General features: G+C 41.7%; 1 protein-coding gene across 1 annotated transcript in view; it reads left to right on the forward strand.

Annotated features, from left to right (window-relative positions):
- Positions 1-12,426, forward strand: part of zmat4a (zinc finger, matrin-type 4a) — a 107,771-nt gene extending 95,345 nt beyond the window's left edge. The window contains exon 7 of the mRNA XM_073466918.1: positions 12,169-12,426. Coding sequence (XP_073323019.1) covers positions 12,169-12,196 — 28 coding nt within the window. The 3' untranslated portion in view covers positions 12,197-12,426. The remainder of the gene's footprint in view (positions 1-12,168) is intronic.
- The last annotated feature ends 8,820 nt before the right edge of the window (positions 12,427-21,246 follow it).

Here is a 21,246-nt window from a genome sequence, read left to right on the forward strand (position 1 = left end):
TCCAGATTCCCCAGAGCCCCGGTCTGATTGAGCCTCCTTGACCAGTCAAGGCTTGAGGGTGTACTGTGGTATCTGGCACCAAGGTGCATTGGTGGTGAATCCTTTGAGTTGTGTGGGTTGTGAGGTGGGGCCTCTGTGGATTTGACTTGTTCTGGTCCCACAGATGATCTAACGTATTGGGTATATGGGGAATTTAGAGGCCAGGTTGACGCCTCGAGCTCTTCGTTGCGTTCCTTGTGTTACTCCTGTCTTGCTGGCGGGGCCGCGGGCATCAAGGAGAGAAGTTTCCATGAGGGGTTGTACTTTGTTTTGATGGGCGGTGGGTTTGGCATCCACAGGAACTCCAGGACCCAATGTTTCCCAGCAGCGACGAGATGATCCATGTTGGTCACTTCAGCTTTCAGTGGGTTTAATTTTTGGAATATATATGAAGTTGTAGTTCATTTGGTATCTTTGTATTTGTGCCAAAGCGATGAAATTCATTATCTAACTTCCTCGGTTCGATACATCATGAGACGTACTGTGAAAATAATCTTTTTATGTCGACTACTCAAACATGGGACACAGATATTCTACCTGGAGTTTAATCCTGAAGGTTTTTACCACATTTGGCCTGTTCTTTCCCGATATCTGATCCCAATTTTGCATGAAAAACAAATCGTTATTGGTTTTTTGTACCACATTCGTAAACAAATCCTGGGAAATCCAACCAATAGTTCTTGAGGTATTTCAGTCTGACTGAAAGTTACAGAGCAAACTTCAGTAAAAATACATGTTAGCAAGGGATTGGGTTTCAATTCATGGTGTCATTTTAACTCAATACGGTGGTGTTACTGGGGAGATGACATGATTATGTGTAAAGGTGCTGTGCTGTGACTCACGCTGTGTCCTCTGCTGCACCAAGAGAACACACTGTAATATGTATTGTGTTCAGCCGGGTTAAATCCAGCTTGTTGTACCGTCTGACAGCAGCAGCAGGATTTATTCTGTTTGTCCCGGTCGTTCGCTCCACGCTCAGCCGAGACACATGAAACAGAATGTGATAGTGTAATGCCAGAGCCTGGATGCATTCCTACCTGTGTCTCCCCGGTCGTGCCTTGTGTTGAGTGCCTCTGCTCTCATCTGTCCACTTTAACACCCAATAGCTACACATCACACATGCCCCTTTTTTAGAAACAGCACAGAGGCAGGCGTATTGATTCTGCAGCTCAGTTCGGCTGCATGACATTTCCCTCCCAGTTGTTCCTCTGCAATTTGCTCATTCGCTGTTTCCCAATTCACTGGCAGTTTATCCGCGGCTCACTTCTCAACACAATCCTTATTGTTTCTGCTGGATAGAGGATCCTTTGGCTCCCTGAAGGGGGATTTGTGGCCATAGTTTAGTTAACCAAGGGACACACACAGCCATTGATGTAAAACCAAATAAGGTGATTTACAGAAAATCAGTAAAAAGAATATTTTGAGGTATTTTGAAATCTCTGACTTTCTAGTAATTTTCTCCAAATTCAGTTTATCTGGAAGAGTTCTCCTTTTTTTTTGACGAATGCATTTCAGCGCAGGTTCTTCATCACAGAAGGCTGAATGATTGTTAGTTATGTGATGACAGTTCAGCACACAACACAGTAACTCCAAAATAAAAGACAACAAAATGTAACATAACAAGCAAGTACCATCACATCAACAAGGATAGAATTAAACAAATATATATAATACAGTTCAAACACTAAAAAAGGGACTCAATAGCAATAAAAATCAAATTCTCTAATGCTAAAATCTTAGCATTTAAATTGGATATTTACGTTTCTCTTGGATGTAAACTTCTGAAAACTTCAAGAAAGTTAATGTTGCAGAAAACTTTAGTTCCAGATTGATCTTACTTCGTTTATATTTCTGAAAACGCTGCAGGTTTTTTAAAAACATGATCTAGTAATTGTCTTTTGAAAAACAAAGTCATATTAAATGAATTCAATTTAAAAATCTTCACAGGACTTATCTGGCACCAGGCCATGAACTAGGAAGATTAAAAACTAATCGAAAATGTAATTTTATGCTCAAATGATTGGATGATTTTAATTTTGTTTTCCAGTATCAGAGTTTGGTTTGTGGATTTATGATCGCAGTATATTTAAAAGAACAAAAGTTACTGTTTAAGTTCTGGTTCAGCTCCATCAAATAGTCAAGATTGGTTGCATTTCAACTTAAATACTTCGAGTAACATACTTGTTGAATTCATCCTGATCACCATTTGATTAATTTTTTTTAACAAAAGTCTATATATTTGTCATAAAAAGAGAGTTATTTAAAAACCCAGTTGTTCATTTTTATTTCTATATCTTGAGGCACTGAATGAGAAGCTCTCTTCTCGCCGTCACTCGGTAGCTTGAGGCAGTTTTTTCATCTGGTTGATGTTGAATTCACTGAAATGTTAAACTCTCGTTGTCATTAATAAATAAAACACCCTTCTCTCACAATCTCATATTTATTTTGCTCAGTTTTCAGAATTTTGAATGTCAACCAGTGAAATTCATAACTCTAAGTCTCAAGATCGCATGTTATTTTACAGTAATTCCCCACAGGCTGCCTATAATTGACAGCAGCAACCCGGCGATGCAGAATTCCTCTGGGCGTCATTGATAGGTCCATCCACCGTCTTCCCTTTCTTGTTCTCTCAGGCGTTGAAGTCGCTGTTAGAGGCTAGCTCGGGGAGCGATCAGCCCCTCGAGGCTCCATCCTGCCTGCCACAAATCACCACCAGCATCGCTTCTTCCCTCCCGTTCAACCCATTTCAAAACAAGTAAAACATGCGCATACAAATGATCACATCTTCAAAGCATGGAAGAACGCTCTCTAATAAGCCTCGACAGCTTCTCTCATTGCAATTCAGACAACATATTTACTTTGTTGAAAGGGAAGCGAAGGACTCAGCTGGTTGCATCGAGTACGCAGAGGTTGGTACAGATGTTGTGGAGCTGCAGCCTCTGCTTGGTAATTGACTGCTGCTTATTTAGATGCAGAAACAAAATGGCCATTGGGGCATCTTTGGAAAACATCACACAATATACTATGTCCCATTTTAAAGCAACACGATGTAGAAATTAGCATTTTGTGCGAGATGGCGCCCCCCCACAGTTTCTGGGTGGCGCAGTAATAATTACGGCAGCAAAAGAGGAACTCAGGTAAAGTAGAATAAAGAGTAAAAACTCAGGGAGGAGGTCAGCGATGAGTTATTTTAACTTACATAACTGAAGTTAAGTACGTAACGTAGGTATGTTATTGTGTACCCAGCCACGGTTTGCATGAGGTGTGAAAGCAACTGTACCCAAAACTGGAAATGGACTGCAGATTATAAACCTACTGTATGGGACTGTGTACGTACACAAGTGAACAGAACCACATTATTAATGTGAAAGCTGACCGCCGAGGGAGAGAGGATGAGGGGCAGCCACACTCGGAACAATGGTACCTAATGTGAAAACACCTCATCCTCTCCAAATCTCAACTACCTCTCAGTCTCGCAGCATACAGGGCAGATTTCCAGCTTTGGCACTGGATGTAAATCTTGAGGTGTGGATTTATTCAATATGGATAAAACTCTCCACTTGCCCCAGGAGTGGACCGTCCAAGTGTCATCATTCAACTCTGTATGTGGGCCGCATGAACGTGTCTGGTGTGGGCCAGATCTGGGCCGTGACAATTTTTGCTATCTGGGTTGGAGTACCTGTGGTTATGCAGGACTGGAGGGCTAAATATTGAGCATGTACAGTGCATTGTGTGCTGAAGCAGAAAACAGCCAGAGCTGAGGCAGGGGAAATTTTTCAGTGCCTATATTTTCGCAGCACTCATCTCCTGATGTAATGGCTCTCTGATTTACAACAATGCACAGCGGGAGCTCTGCGAATGGCCAGGCCATTTCTACACCTTGCACCCATTATCTGCTCAGCGGAGGGGTTTTTTTTACAAACCGCTTTATGTGTGCGAGGTAGGTGGGTATTGATGACGAGAGCAGCTCCCAGGGATGACAATGATCTTGGGTTGGGTAGGAAAAAGGGACAAAAGGAAGCCACACCACAGAGAGATCGTAATGCTTTTTATTATTCAGCCTCATTTCCCCAACCATCAAGCCGCTGATTAATTCCCCGGTGCACAGGGAGATAACTCAGGGACCCAGTTGGCTACAGAGGAGGCGATTGTCTACCTCCAAGTGGGGCAAGTGCCAATCGGTTCACCTGCTTTCTTCTTCTCTCTTTCTCCATTTTTTCTTCTGCAAATATCCTCCCCAGGGCCTGCTGATACTGGTGCTAGATGAGATGCCAACCCTTGTTCATTTAATTCCCTGTACTTCACTGGAAGGATTCGCTTTGTTCTGTGTTTTATAATACTGAAAAGCATCTCTTACTGCTGAAGGCCAGTCCATATGTGCATATATAGTACTTAGGTACAGGGTTTTAACTAGGGTCTGCCACAGTAACAGAGACCACCTCAGAGCATGAAATGTCCCGTCGATACAACCTCCATCTGTCCACACGTCCCACTTTATAACAGAGGCATGATCGATGCTGTTAGCTCCTCATTTATAGCTAAGCTAGTGCCTTGGCTCTTTTGGTGGCAATGTAAGTCATTAGTCAGTACATGACTTGGGTTCAGACTGAAATCTCTCAACAACTACTGAATGGATTACCTTAAAATATTTTATCTTTCTTCATGATTCCCAGAGGATGAATCCTACTGACTTTCCATGCAGCCCCACCAGCAGGTTTGCATGTAGTGCAATTAATCAACATCTACAAGATTAATTTAAACAGTCATGGTTCCCAGAAGATGAATCTTAATGATCGTGGTAATCCCCTGACTTCACTTCCAGCGCCACCATGTTACAGAGTCGTTAAGGACATGTGTGAGCTCTGTTTTCAAACTACGTGTAAAAAACATGTTTAACTATCCTTGAATTTTCCTCGAATGTACAAAAAGAAAAAAAACACACCAAAGTACTCAGGAAGCTTTTTTCTGCACGGTGGATTATCAGATGTAAATCTCTCTGGCGCTTCAGTGTTGTACGGTGAAAGTGTTTCGGACAGGTGACTTCCTCCGACACAGACGACACAGACCATCATAAGCCGCAACACAGCTGAAGCGAGCGAGGCTGTTTATCACGAAGAGAGGGAATTAACTTCAAAGGGATTTGAAAATGTCCATGTGGAATGTAGGCTCCGGGATGAATTATGCATGAAAAATGCTTCACCAGAGTAATGTGCTGACACAATTTGTCACACGCCACAGGAATACATAAGTTGCAGAGTAGCCATGTTCGAGGAGTTGGTGCAGTCGGGGTGGTGTGGTTTCTCCGGGACGTTGGAGGTCGTGCAGCTGTGTAACCTGCACCCACTGCACGGTGAATTACTCATGAGAGCCCTCTTCGCCTTAAGAGGAAAGCTGGGAGCCTTGATATACAGTAGCTTTGAAAAACTCTACTCTTCACTTTAAATCTGTGAGCGTGTGTGAGTGTGTGTGTGTGCGTGTGCAGCAGCAGAATTTGAAGGCTGGGCTTAAGGCCATGTATCATCCCTGAGCGTCTTTAAAAGCCTGTCCTGCTGTCAAGTTTGGGGAGGATGCACATTTGAGGGCTGACATTTTGATAGAGAGCGAAGCAAACTGCAGCAAGGATTTCAGATACTCAAGACAAAAAAAAAAAATCTGTTTTCTGAGTTCAACAACTGAATCTGCACTTGACACCGACACCAAGAAGGCCTTAAGATGTTTTTTTGTCAGTGCGCTCACTTGACTTGACTGATTAATCTATTCAAAGTGCTCATCAGTAACGTGTGAAGCACCACGCTGTGCTACAGAGGAATTTAATAAACAGCCAGGTCTTTGTCTATCATTCAGAGGTGGTGAAGAGTCACAGCACTCAATATGCAGAAGTGTCAAGGCCTCCAAGACAGATGTAGATTCAGGTACTGACCTTCTTATAAGTAGTGTTTTATAAATGCAGAAAACAACCTCGCTATAGGTCACACCCTTTACACTCGTCTTTGAGTTCAGCTGCACGTTTCATTTTCTGTGACAGAGCGTCCCTGCTGCCACGAATAAGCCAGCTGACAGACCTCAACCTCTCCTGCGTTCCCTGAGCAGCAGCAGCTTAAGAAATACTAATCAGCTCGTCACCAAGCTTTTTGTTGACATCACAAGTAGCGGTCAGGTTGAGCCAGTGAGTTTGACAAAGAGTGAAAATAACCATGAACATGATAAGACAATCGGTTTTGCAGTAAATATATCCCAAGGATCTTAACGAGCTGTTTAATGTGAGCCGACACAGGTTGCAGCGAAATTCATTAAGTTAAGATAAACTAAAGATGAACAAACTAAAGAAAACCTGCAGGCGTCAGGCCGGTCACTCAACTTCCCTCAACTAGAAAGAACAGGGGCAGCAAAGAAATCTCAGCAGAGCAGAGTTTCTGGCTGACAGTCTGTTGGGATGAGGTCTGCAGTGAATCCAGGACAGAATCAGAACCAGTCTGACCCGGGTGTCACTCCCCACCTCTCTTAAGCCGTCACAAAGAGGCCGTGGTCACACCCTGATTGGCTGAGAGGGGAACGCCCAAAGCTGCTTTCACTCGTTAATTATGAGCCAGTCTCCAACAGCCTGCACACAGCTGATCTGAGTCCACTGAAACACCACCACTTGGTTTATTTTAATTTTTATTGATTTTCTATCTGTGAACCTAATTTCTACATTTATATCACACATCCTAAATCTTAAATACAACTGTTGGCAACAAAAGTTTTTCATTTTTTTTATTTTCAAATGTTCCTGGTTGTCGTGAAAAGAGAAGTACATCTGTATTTACAGCCAACAAGAGAGTTTTCAGAGGCTCATAAATTTGTTGTTGAGGCGTTGTGGTGAGTGTGTCTGATGTTTTGAGAGGTGAACAGGGAAGAAGGTAGCGACTGCCGAGGGGATGGAGCCTCTGACCCGCTGTTTACCAGGCAGCCTCTTTCATTACAGGCCGTGTTAACCACAACACGAAGCAGGCGAGTGTGAGAACGGGTCTCAGAGGTGGCTTGTAATCCAGCTGTCTGCGGTTAAGATTGCTCGCCGGTGTGATGAGGTGCTAAATTAGACAAATTTGAACTCCTGGGACCTCCCGTGTCGAAGCACACCAATGTTTTTAACTGGGGCTTGCCAGCTGCGTCGTATATCAAATTAAATGTGGCTTCATGTAAGAAGAATTGATGTAATGTAATGATGCCTTGAAGTCATTTTGCTGTTGTTTCATCTGGGGAATTATGAAAAGAAGAGATTCCACATAATCCTGAATGCGCTATAATTAAGACTGCAATGTATAGGATATGATTGAGTGTGTATTCATATGTATAATGACACCAGAGGAGTGTGAAACGGAAGCAATCCATCGCTGCTATTCCCAGAAAAGTGCATTTTTCCCCCTTAAAGGTTGAGATGCTGTCCTCCAATACCTGTCCTGTTTAATATCACAATAAATATAATATTTCATCTAACAGTTACCAGGCAACATTCATTTATAGTCATATTTCTATTAATCTGGTGATTTTAAGTCCAATATTCATCCTCCTTTAAGCTTTGCTTTCAGTCTCCATCAGCTGAAGAGGAAAATATCTGACTCTGCTTACCAGGAAACAGTGAAACTGCAGCTCACAACCGTGCTCGCTTAAACATCCACGTTTTTAGTATTAAATGTTAAACTTTTTCCAAACCTAATGAAATCAACAAACGCAGATACCTTGGCTGCACTTTCACTTTAAACTTCTGAATAACGAGTCAATGAACTGCGAGAAACACAAGAGTTTTACCTGCAGGATAATTGTGCCAAAACTGTGAAAGTACGTCAGCCTACAAATATTGTTCACCTCCACGTTAAACGTAGTTTCGACTGCTCCACTCCAGCTCTCTTCTCCATCTCGATCTACCTTGTTTTCTCCCACTCCCCCAAAGTGATCTCTGATTGGCTAAGAGTGCAGCTCCTCCAGAAAACAGATTGGCTTATTTTACACCACTCAAACTAAATGAGAGTACATTGGCTGAGTAAACAGGACATTGTCACATTATGGTAAATGTCGGCCGTTGCTGCCGTTGGGAAGACGGTGGATAAAAGCAGTGGGAATGGAAACAAACAGTGAAGTCGTGAGAAATGTGCAGAACGACACCAGAAAGCTCCGTAGAGCTGAGAGGAACTGTAGAGTTGGGTCAGCGCTCTGTGGTTTCACGTTACACACAATCATTTGACCCGTCGTTAACGTAACACTGATGTGTGCAGCTTTAAGCTTCTACGCACGGTTCCTGAATGAGTTGATGAATCGTGGAGGTCCAAACTATAAAGCTCAACTTATCGTTCTGTCAGATTTTCCACACGACCTTTTACGCTTGTCTACACATTTATGAATTATTTACAATTTCATGCATACAGTCAGAAAATGTTCTTGTTGTGCCTCAACATCAGGAAAATACCACAAGCTCGGGGGGGGGGGGGATGTCCATGTGCCTTCCTGTCAGCTGTAATGGAGATAGAGGAAAGGCTGATGGAAAGCGCCGTGTAACCTTGACAGCTTTGTCGGCACTGTTGCTCCTCACTGCATCACCGTCTTATCGCTGAACTGAGATTACAGCACACAGACAGCATCTGCTTTTTGTTTCCTTTGACAGTCTGGGGAGATTTTCATTCAACAGAGGTGGGATGCCCAAAAAAAAAAAAAATGTTTTTCCTCTGTGACAGAAGTGCTGCCACAGCTTCAGTCACACAGGTGTCAGCCAGGAAAGAAGATTGCAAAGTTTCCATTGAGTTTTGTTAAAGCAACGTTCTTACCTTTTAAAATAACAGCTTCAGAATCATGTTGATGCTTCAGCGTCTGGTAATAGTGTGAACGGTGTCTCTGTCACTTGTTTCTGGAGGGTAGGATCACAGCGTTACACACACGTTTACTTCAAGATGCAAGTGTTCAACACGTGACATTGTTCTGACGTGATGAGGTTTGTTTGTAGTTAGCACCTACATCACTATTTCTACATAATGTTGCTTTGACCTATATTTCTGGGCTACATCTGCATTTAAAGCAGCAAGGTGTCCAGAATAAAGTTAATAAAAGACATTTTATTATCCTTTTCATGCGCCTGTGCTCGATGACACTGTATGCTTTGGTTCTTAAAGGATGAGTTCACCCAAAAATGAAAATTCAGACATTATCTCCTCACCCATCATGCTGATGGAAAGTCAGGTGAGGTTTCAAAGTCCACAAAAACTTCCTGGAGTTTTCCTAAACAACTGAAGTAGACGGGGAGTTTTTTCCGATTGTTTTTACATTTTAAAAACAAACAAAAAACCTTGAAATGGCTCCTCACAGCTCGTCCTGGTGAATCTCAAGTATCTGGAACGTTATTTACACTCTCGACACGTAGTCGAGCTTCTGCGCCCGCAGCTTAGCAGCTACACAACAGATTTTGGCATTAAAAAAAGGTGCAGATAACGTCTTTGTAGATCAATTTGTGATCTCGAGAACACCGGGCGAGCTGTACGGTGCCATTTTATGCATCTGCTTCAGCTGTTTAGGAGAACGCTGCAACATTGTTCCCCTGTGAAGTCCCAGAAATGTTTTGTGCACTATGAAACTTCACCTGATAATTTATCGGCATGATGTGTGTGTAGATGACAGAATTTTCATTTTTGGGTGAACTTAACCTTTAACAGTGACAGCTGCTCTGTGTCCGTCTTGAATGTGTAGGGTTAGAAAACAGACTCAGTTCAGTAAACCCTCCTGTGTGTGTAGGTTGATGACTGACTGCATCTCTGCTGCATCGGTGCGTCCTGCCACATTAAGCTCTCTGGTAAAATAAGCGTGACAATTTGTTGTGTTGACGCCGTTTTGTCCTCGCGGGACACACACAGCGGGATGCCCATACACACACTGATTAATCTGCTTAGTTCACCTGAAGACAACATGCAATTCCCATTTCAAGAGAGGAAGGAAACTGCATTGATTATGTGCAGTAACAACAAAAACAACGCTAACTGTCAATCTGTCACATTTCCGCCCCCGGTTACACTGCCGCCGTGTATCCCCACCGGGGCACGCTGCAGGTTTTTCCTCTCCATTTATTTCCATCTGTGCTATTAAAACCACAGGCAACCGCTGATGCTGTTTCTACTGTCTACAAGGCAGACAGCCGAGGGCTCGTCTTGACACGGTCCTCTGTGGGTTGACTGATTGAGTTCTTGCTCGCTGAGGAGAGATGAGGACAGCGACTGCGCAGTGATAAAACCGATAAGATGAGGACGTCCGTTTGGTTTCAGGCTGCTGGAGCGTAACAAGAAATGTTTCCACGCAGCTATTCAATCACACAACAGCGGGGTTCGATGGCAACCTCTTGACCGGCTGTTCGAAGAGAAGAAGAGGAACAAAACCCTCAGAAAGCAAACGTGAAAAGAGGATTTTTTTTTATCTTTTGATCAGCAGATAAAACTTGCCGCTGTCCTCGATTACACAGTGAAATTGCTGATATGTAAAACTGTAATTATTGTTTATCAATCCATCCAGACAGCTCCAGGTATTTTCTAAACCGCTGCCAAAGCTAATCACCTCCAACAGTGACTTTAGTTTTTCAACTCAGTTATAATTGATTCTTTAAACTCGCAGGGAACTTTTTTCGTCCTTTGAGGTGATTTCATTCCCTGATAAACTGAACAATACAGTTTGCTGATTTATGCAGCAGCTCACCTGCAGAACAGTTCTGTTCCTTTCTGCCGCACAAAAGCCCAAATGTGTTGATGATGAGTGTTACTCCTGGGGCGACACCGGAGGGACTAACACTGCTCGCAGACATTTATGTCGATAATGCGGCGTGGGCTGAATGTGAAAACTTCACGGATCTCGGTTTGAAATAAAGACATGTAGGTAGAAGTTTTACAGATTTACGACGCACAAAAATTGATCCTATTTTCTGTTTTAGTGTAATGAATGCCAAGTGTTTTCACTTCAAGATGTCCTCTCAAATAAACGACAAAGTCTGCCCTACAGATGAACACATTAACCCTTTTTCTGATCTGGATGGCACGAGGCATCACCTGTCAGGATGTTCCAACACCGTTACAAATCATTGCTTCACAGATATACTGGTTCTGATCTCACACCAATATATAGTTTTATTTATTTTCCTTTCTTCACTATTGTTGTAAAGTAAATATTGATTGGGTTTTAGATTGGTTCCATATAAACTTCACTTCCACTTTGCTATTTTGTCTGCATCGCCCGTCAGCTTTCTGTTTCTGTCCACTTTCATTTCTCCTTTAAAGACTCAATGAATGAATAAACTCACATTTTGTCCTGTGAAAACAGAAAGTTATCCGTTTGTCTTTGCGACAGCGGCACCGACAGTAACACCAGCTGAAACCGGCTCAGGCACCAACACTTGACAAAAGCTTGGTGAACATTAGTGGTTAAAATATCTACTTTGACGTTTTGTTGCTCCATTCATCCACCCTGACCTCTCCGACTCTGTGGCTCTACAACAACATCACACCGCTTCCTTGTTTTGCTACGTGCGGACAAGAATCATAAATATAACGACCCGTAGCGCTCTTTGTCACTTTAATGTCCACATACATCTTTTGGGGGCATTTTTCTAAAAACCTCTGACGGTGTCGTTTTTCTTACGAGGACAGGTCTCTGAAGACGAGTCATGGTCGAAGCTTTAAACTGCAGTTTGTGATGCGTTTGACCGTGTTGCAGAAGACGAGCCCCTTTTTTAAAGTCTCTCCTGTCTCTTAAAGAAAAAACACTTTACTAGTGCTAGCCACCTAAAAGGTACGTTATGTAGTAAATCTTCTTTGGCTGATTTTTTTTTTTATGATTAAACAAACTAAATAAACAAACTCTTTGTTTTCATGACTGAATACACAAACTTGTATATATGTGGCGGACCCTGCCACCTTTCTAGCTTCAAACAGTGTTCTGTGACCTTATTTTCCTCTGAGAACAGCTCGTTAATAAAAAAATAAATATTTCTTTGTTTGTATTATGACCTCGTTCTCTCTTGTGTTGTATTATAAATAAGTCTGAGTTTAACTCTGTTGAGATGTTCAGTGTGTCCCTGATTAACCCGACCCTCTCCCGTCTCTCTCTCTCTTGTCTTTTGTCCAACAGCCTGAAGAATCAGATATGCGTCCAGTGAGCGTGGGCCGAAGATTTAAAAACCAACTATTGGATTGATGTCAGACAAGCTGTGGTCAGCTTGCCCTGCTTTTTTCTGCCTCTGCCCTGCTTCTGCCCTCCTCCACATCATTTCAATTTCTCTCTCTCTCTCTCTCTCTCTCTCTCTTCTGTCTCTGTTTCGGCTGCCCTGACGAGGAGGAAAATAAAGCAACATTTTTTATTTTTTTTCTAACACTGCACTGCATCAACTGCCTCCCCTGTCAGTATACAGTACAGTTTAAACCGTTTTTTTCCCGCATCGCTGGCCGCTCTTAAATCATCGACCTTTGACATCCCACTGCAGCTCTGTACTGTGTTTTTTTTTTTAATCCACTGACAGTCGGAGATCATTAACCGTGCTGTATGGTACACACACAATGCAACTCAACTATACTGCTTTTATTGCATATATGCTTGCAGTGGAGCTAAACCCCCTTTGCAGCTTAAAAAGGGGTTGATGGCAATAATGACACTGGTTGGACTCCTACTTTACGCTGTGATGGTACGATCTTGTCTGCGCTGTACTGAACAGTGAATGACTTCTGTCCGTGGCTCTGAAAGTGCTTTAAAAAGGAGACCAACAGAGTTAATATGATGCAGTTATGAGTTTTTAAAGCTTTTAAAAAGGCTCGGTCAGATTACAATTTAAGGTCCAATTTTGTTCTGAAGTTATAGCCGACACTCTCATCGCACTCACCAAGTAATTACTGAGATCTGGGAATGCAACGATATTGATATAAAGAGGTACGAAGAGAGACGAGAGACTAGCAGTCAGATGATCAGACTGGTTTTAAAACAAAACTTCAAATTAGTAAAGTAAAGCGAACAGAAAATTATTACCCCAACTCCATCCATGGACACGACCTGTAGCCTTCTCCACAGTCCTCAGATCCTCTGGTTCATGTTCACTCAATCTAACATGAAGATGAAGGAGCAGATGTTCGGCTTCGAGCTCTCTAAACCTCTAAAGCTGAAAGAGTTCTTGTGCAAAGATCGTCCACATCTCAACGACATGAAGTGCAGAAGTGTGCAAGCTGATTGGCTGAGAAGAAAACGGAAGAAAACTAAGATGGCAATCAGAAGAGCACAAACCTCAACCCTCATACAGTCTCCTTCAACTCAATCACGCCCATATGTGAATTTTTTATTAGGATCTGTATAAAAATTGTACTCACTCATCAATCCCGATCACCTAAATTGCCTTTTTTTTCTTTAATCAAGATCTGTACATTATTCTCTGAGATATTAAGAAAAATGAAAAACTTCCTGGATCCATCCATTTATCCGGATCTGTACCAAAAGTTAACCGGGTCTATTCTGGACTGAGACCCGTCCTCCAGCCAAGTTTCGTTAAAATCTGTTCAGTAGTTTTTGTGTAACCCTGCTGACAAACCAACACCTGGTCTGTGCCACATGAACGTCCACAGACAACAACCTTGTTCATGCTCACCTACATGTGGCCTCGAGGACATTTGCGATCATCCATCCTGAACTGAATTATTTGTCTACTCGCACTCGGGACTGATGGATACTGGATTAACAGAAGTTGCTATATTTAATATTTATTAGAAAACCATCTACAGAACCGCCTCCGAATTGGACTTCAGATCAATGTTTGTTGATCACAAGAGTAAGAAAAGATTTTAAAGTAGTAAGACAGTCGTATCTACCTGTGTTTTCTTGGTGCACAGTTTTCCTTCTGTGCACTGAGAGCTTTTTACCGACACTCTGGGTGTCACCTTCACTTTGACCTCCCGGTGAAGTGGTTTTAGGTGAGCTGGCTAAACTGCTGGCTTGTTTACAACCTAACTGATTGCCTGACTGCTCAGGTTTCTTGCCCCATTTTGTTGCACTAATTGCACCATGTTTCTAGATCTCAGCAGTTACTTCGGTGAGGACATTTGGCGTTTTTTTTTCCCACCAGCACTTTTGGCCATGCCGATTCAACCCAGCCGTGCCGATTTGCTTTTCCACCACCAGTTTTACTGCGGCCAACCCGTAACAAGCACCCGTCTCCCCCTCGAACAATCGATACTCAACTCTTGTAGGTTTTAAAAAGTTGTCGTGTTCAGCTCTCAGTACTTTTGTAGCTTCTAACTGAATCTCTTTAGTTTCTCTCGTCCTGTTTGTTCTTTAAAACATCTCTACTGTTTCGCTTCAGCTGTTTCAGGACTCATGTTTAGTTACTGCTGCTGAAAACATAACGTTTCCTGTGATGCTGCTTCATAATAAAAGCTTTTAAATGACTAAATAAAGGCTGGCTTTTATTGTGAAGGAGTTATAGGAAATGACACGTGTTTGTAGCTGAATTAGCTGCGATTCTTCGATTAGTACTGCGGGGATCGAGACAAGCGCGTCATAAATTTAAGACGCACCTTTAAGCAGGTAGCGCGGCTGTGGAGGAAATGCAAATCCGTGCGCGGTGAGTCAAACGGAGCAGAGCCGGGCCGGCAGCTGTGATGGAAAAAAAACGCCAAAATATCAGAAATAATGTCCAATACTACAAAAATGAGAACATAAGATAAAATATTTAGATTTCTTCCGGTTTAAACAGATAATAGAGGACCTGATGTCTTTCACAAATTAAGAATGGGTATTTTTCTTTTTTGCTGTATGATGCGACATATACAGTTACAGTATGTGGTCAGTGTTACAGGCTTAGAAATGTTTTCTCTGGGTAAGATGCTTTCATTTCAGTATGGTCTTCATCTCAGGGAGGTGTAACTGGCTGCTTTAGTGAGTCAAACATTCACTTGTACTGAATCCATTCCACTATAGAGCCTTTGTAGTTGGTAGATGAGGTCAGACGATCAGAACCAGAACTGTAACGGTCACACAAAAAAAGAGTATTGATATTGTGGAGTGTTTTAAAAAAGGGTAATTCAGCTTTATATATACGTATATTTAAATATATCTTATTCGAAAGCTAATGTAGCATTCTTCTTTCTTTCTTCTTTTAAAGCCAGTGTTGTACAAATGAAATTTATGAGGAAAAATTATAAATGAGTAATATATATCACTGTTGTGGATCAGATTAATTTGTTATCTGTTTACAGTTTTCTTCCACATGTTCAGTGCCGTGTCAACTGCAGAGCTGTGTCGAATCAAAAATGTAGCTTTGACTCACATTGTTAAGGCATTTTTTTTTTTTTTTTTTTTTTGGCATTGACCTCTTGAATTTACTGAAAGCCGAAATCACGTGAACACAGAGAGCCGGAGGTTTGTACTGTAGAGAACGAGAAGAAGGAAAAAAATCATCACGAACATCACGGACTGAAACAAAAACTGTTTGCTGGCTGATGTCAGAGCCGCCAGCCGACGTGAGAGGCTCCACCGCCGGCGACATTAACGACGATTTATAGAAATGTGTTTTTTAATATTGCAAATAAGAAGAAGTGCACGTATGATTTGTTATTGCAAGTCGTAAAAAAAAAAAAAAAAAAAAAAAACATCCACTGAATTGCTTTGCTCAGCCTGAGTGATGCCATCTCCGTCCAGACATTACTTCGGATCGGTCGTTTCTCCTAAATCACAGGTCCACCTCTCATACATACACCCTCTAGTCCCCCTGTGCTCTGGGTTATGTGCTCTATTGTGTCTGAGAAAAAGAATAAAAAGACACTTGCAACTACACAAACTCTGTTCTGTATCCCGTTGTGTTTTTTAATCTTGTTTACAATAATTACAGTCACGTCCGTGCTTCTATAGTGAGTTATAATCACTGTAATTAGTGCAACGCAACAAGTTTATCATGAGAGAAGCAGAAGGAAGTTTAGAGTCACACATACATCACAAAGGTTCTCCAAATTAGCTGTTTTAATGACATTTTAAAATGTATAATTTGTAGTTAGGAAGTTGGTTAATTAGTTAGATCGCTAATTAGTTTCACTTCTGACATATGACATTACAATCAGATACAGTAAAGGTTTCTTTACATAAATTGAAGTAAAAGTGAAGTAAAAGTACTAATAAGTACTGAAGATAGCCTTCCCTGATAGGAAAAGTGTTGCGACCCACATACCACGTGAAATGATGGCACTTAGGCAGTCGGCCGGGTCCAGCCTACCAGAATAATGAGCTGTGGCCCAGATTTGTGCCACTTCTGGTTTATTTGGTTCCCCCCGGCCCACATCTGTCCACGTTAGCCTGCTTGTGGCAAGAGTGGCCCAACCAAGTACATCCATTTCACGTGGCATGTGGGCCCGGATGAGGCTGTCTGGTTATAATATTCTGCCATTATAATATCATATATAATGACAAATAACACATCATCTCAGTATACAACACATTTTTTTAAAAACTCCAGTTTCTGCGTGGAGATGAAATGTCTACTGTTGGCAGACCACCAGGTTGTTAACGTTTGGTTAGCAGAGCCAGGCTGCGTGCCAGAGAGGTGTTAAATAAATAAAAGTGAGAGAAAAGGTGTCAAATAAATATAAATAAATAAACTGGAGAACATTTTTCGATGGGCTCAGCCACAAGGCCTGTCAGCATCACGACGTTCCCACCTGTGATCGTTACTACATTATTACATAATTACTCAGCACTCATGGACAGACCAAACCCATCTTTGTATTCAGCTTTAAAAGGGCACTATGGTGGTTTTTCAGAGGAAGATAAAGGTCCCAGAACACTTTTTTTTCCCAGGTAGAAAGGTGGCGAGATGCTTTTGGTACAGCAGTTACTGCAGTGCAGCGAACAGTGTTGTAGTCAGTTAAACTTTGATAACATGTCAGCTGTCAAAAGAGTCTATTCAACTTTAGTTTTATTCTGCAGTTTCCTCACAGATGAGAAAAATTGTTAACCCATCGCACTGAGCAAAAACATTTCCAGAAGACGCCAGTTCAACGTCTCTGTCGACGCTGAAGACTCCCACCGGAGAGCCAGAACGAATGTCCTTTAAACGTCTTCACTCGTGACATCCTTTCGCTTTTTACAATGTAATTTGAGACATATTTTACAACTTCAGTCACAGACGCCTGAAGAACTTTTTGTTGCTCGAAATTAAATTTTACGTCATGCAGCAAAAGCTACAGGGTACAAGGTGTTTAATAAAGCTGAAACTGCTGAAAGATGTCTAAAATTAAATCGTAAAAACTTTAATTTTGTCACTTGGACATCACCAGTGAACGTTGAAAAGATGTCTTGAAATAGCTTCTCATTCTGCTCTCCAGTGGAAGTCTTTTCAACATCAGATGTTTTTGCTCAGTGGGATTAAACCACAACACACCCAACACAAGATGTGTTGCTCCTCATGTTTCATTTTCCAGTGAAACGTTCCAGCGGGGTTTGGACTCTGTGTGTCGTGACCCATGAAGATAAATGATTCTTATTAATCTATGCACACAACAGCCTCCCATCAGGAAGCAAGACTCATTAATTCACTTCTTTCTGAAATTTGAATAATTGAATGTAAACGGGGGGAAAGGTTCACAAAATTGGTTTCTGCAGGAGGAGGTGTGTCGAGAAGGAGCCCGGGTGTTACTGGAGGTTTCTGCACCGACCTCTAAAAGGGATCATTAAAAATTCTCTCAACACACTCAGGGATCAGACTGCATTCATCAATTTGTCACTGACACCTTTTTTCCAGCAGAGCCATCAATCAAAGCCTGAGCAAATCTTTCAGTTTGTTATATTTTTCCTGACTACTTTCACAAAAACTACCCTCTCAGTTTGCACAGTCGAGGACCGAACTTTGTTGTTTGGATACACTGTAATCCTGTTTCACGTTGTAGCCTCCTGACTGCCCAAATTAAACCTGATGTGCAGGAATCCTTTTGATCTGGAGAAGTGTGGCTTCCAGAGATGGAATCAGATCATCTCTAATGTTCTACCTGAGCGTGATAAGAGCGACAAAGGAGGAGTTGGAGCCTGCAGGGCTGGAGGCTGGAAAAACATCTGAGCAAGGGAAAATTTTGTGGGGGTTGGTGCAGCTCTGTCCCAGCCTTTTGAAAGAAGAAGAAGAAGAGGAAGAAGAGGAGGAGCAGGGTTATTTTGAGGACTGGGGCTGAGGTGAGTATGAGATCTTTATTCCTTTTCCTGGCTCTTACACCCTCAACATGTATGAACACTCACAGCCACTTTGATTCATGAGAGCGTAAACATGAGAAAACAGTTTCCTGGATCTGGGACAGAACCCATCCATTCCTGTGTGAGTCCCCGATGCATAGAAAAAGTATGTTACTGCTCTTTCCAGGACTGAGAGAATTAGGGATTTAAGGAGCTTTGCTAAAGCTAAAGCGCTGTGTGCCAGTAGCCGGGTTAACGATCCGAGGGAAAACGTACAGGCTCTTTATATTCTGAGCTGATACCATCTATGATACACTACACCGAGTGTGCTACATCATTATTCAGGTCATCTTTGGACGGGTTTTTGTACGGAAGATTAAAGACGCCTGAATAAAAATTAATCAAATAATGAACAAAGAATTTTGCTCATAGCCTTCAACAACTAAATACATTGTGACACGAATCTTCCATGCCACATAAAATGAAATCACAGAAGAGATATGTAGATATTAGTGAAATATGTGTAGAAAACAAAGCTTTAACTGCCTCTTATCATGATTCTATGTGACAAATATTACTTATTAAATTCTGTGTCGACAGGAACTGAGCGCTGTCTGTTTACGCTGCACTCATCTGTAATGGGACAATAAATCTGAATGTGTCTGCTGTATTTTGAGGAAACAGAAGCATTTTATTCTTATGAAGTTATGGATGTAATAACCAGATGAGAGCGTCTGTGCTCTTCATTTGTGCAAGTCATTGTTGATGTTGTTTATTTACTTATTACATTTGTGGAAGTGGCTTCTTTTGTGCTTTAAAGGAGCTATATGTCAAAAAGAATTGATGTCAGTGTGGCGAAAGCATTAGTTAGTACCAAACATCAATCTATTATAACACTTATTGGGCACTATTAGGCTGTTTTATGTCCTCTTTAAAGACACTCTGCATTGTTTTGTTATATACATGAATGTGGAAAAGATTCAGCCACTTTCTAGACAGACAGACAGACAGACAGATATGCTGACATGCTGCATTCACAAACAAACTGAAAAAGTACATTATTGTAATTTTAAATGACTTTTTGTGTCTGAATAAGGGAAATGTGAATGTTCTTGTCTGAAGGACAGGTGCCTCAATGAGATACCGTCAGACACTGTGTGTCAGTTTGTGTTCATCTGTAATGTTTCATACTCTACAGGGTGAATATGCGACTTAGTCCCCATATACTTCAAATTTTGAAGAGATGTTGCATTTTATGTGTTTTGGACTTGCAGTAAAGGACGAGTCAGGTGACCTTCATCAAGTGAAAATGAAATGGTTGCAGATTGGTTAGGTTAAATCACCAAAACTACTTAATTATATAGAAGTATTTTCACTTTTGTTTTGTTTTTTGGGGGACATTTTTAATCTGAAGTGTGGAGCTCTTATCTCCCCCTCCTGGCAGTGAGAGTGATTACACAAACTGTCGACATGCTTATGACACCACAGGCTTCGCCATCCTCCCGTGTGCTCCTTCACCACAATTGCCTCTATATGTGGCAAATAACAATCTTTGCTGTCTGATGTAAAGGGCACCACTGCGAAAAGACATTTATCTGCTTCAGTCCCACAGTGCATGTAGAAATGTCCCATAGACTCATTTCTAAAATCACTGCAGTTGTACAATACCAGTGAAATACTTTTTTATATTTCTGTTCATACATGCATCAGTGGGTCTCCAACACTGTAAAAATCAATTTGAGACATTTTTCGCTCAGTCACTGAGTCTTTAAAAGCTCTACCCAGATTCCACACTCTGACCCTGATTTAGTCGTCTCCTGATAACGAGTATTTAGAAGTTATTGCATCAAACCTCTAATGCCTCTTCTTGGAGGAAATGAAATTCTCTCTCTCTGCATGCAAAGTGGATGAAAGTTATCGGAGAAAGTAATGAACATGAATCAATTTTTAATGGCACATTAATAAAATATTTTTTTTTGCCTCATAATTTTCTGAGGCTGAATCGTAGACGGAGCTTTGCTCTGATTGCCGGAGCAAATTTTACATGTGACGTTCAGGTGAAGCAGGAGTTTGCTGCATGGCTCTCCACACCTCACCCACCGTGTGGACACAGCAGTATGGAGACACAGACATGGAGACATTAATACAGACCTTGACTTAAAAAAACCTTAGTCAGGAAAAGTAAATCTCTTCCTCAGCTAATCAGAAATCACCCACTTGGAAAGAAGCGTGTAGCGTAAAATAAATATGATCTCAGTTTCTCATGTTTAATCAGCAATTTGCTTGCAGCATCATTACCCGCCACTCTACATGTGAGCCTCTGCATGTGGTGCTGATGAGTCCTGCTGAAGAAAATTATCTTTAATCTTCTTTGGATCTGAAAGTGGCGGTAAAATGTTGCCGTTGTTGATTTTTTCTTTTAGACGTATGAATGTTAAATCTTTGATTTTAAAAAGGGCATTTTCATCAGTTTTATACGAGAGGTTCAGTTATAAACATGAAGTTTCAGCCGATGCAACACTATGCATCCACCGTAAGCAACCAAACAGCCGCACCTTGACTGAGAGCAGTGTGGAAGTGGTGCGTATGTGCCTTGGATATCTGCTCTGCAAGTGTTGAAGTACTTCTCACACTGCACCATGGTCAGAGTTAACTTCATCAACCAGCTCCTGCATCTGCTGACTGTCCTGTCTGATGGTTAGCCTCCAGACACTCAGCCAGCTCCTCCACCTTCTTGTCTTTTGCAGCCACGGAGCGTTTCATGTACTCGGATGTCTGTCTTGTCTTTCTCCAGTGCGCTGTACTGAGAGGTAAGGTCCTTGTTCTGTTTCTCCAGCTTGTCACATTTAGGCCGACATCTCTCCAACTGCTCATCCAGATACTGAGTTTGTGTCAAATAAAGAGCTGCATAGTGTCCTCTGGGGGGAGATTTCTAAGACTGAGAAAATACTGACATAAAAAAGAACAGCTACTAAAAGACCTTGTGATGATTGTTTTCTTAAGGAGAGCTATTACTTTCTT

This window comes from Pagrus major, chromosome 5 (genome assembly GCF_040436345.1).
Source record: "Pagrus major chromosome 5, Pma_NU_1.0".
Taxonomy (NCBI): domain Eukaryota; kingdom Metazoa; phylum Chordata; class Actinopteri; order Spariformes; family Sparidae; genus Pagrus; species Pagrus major.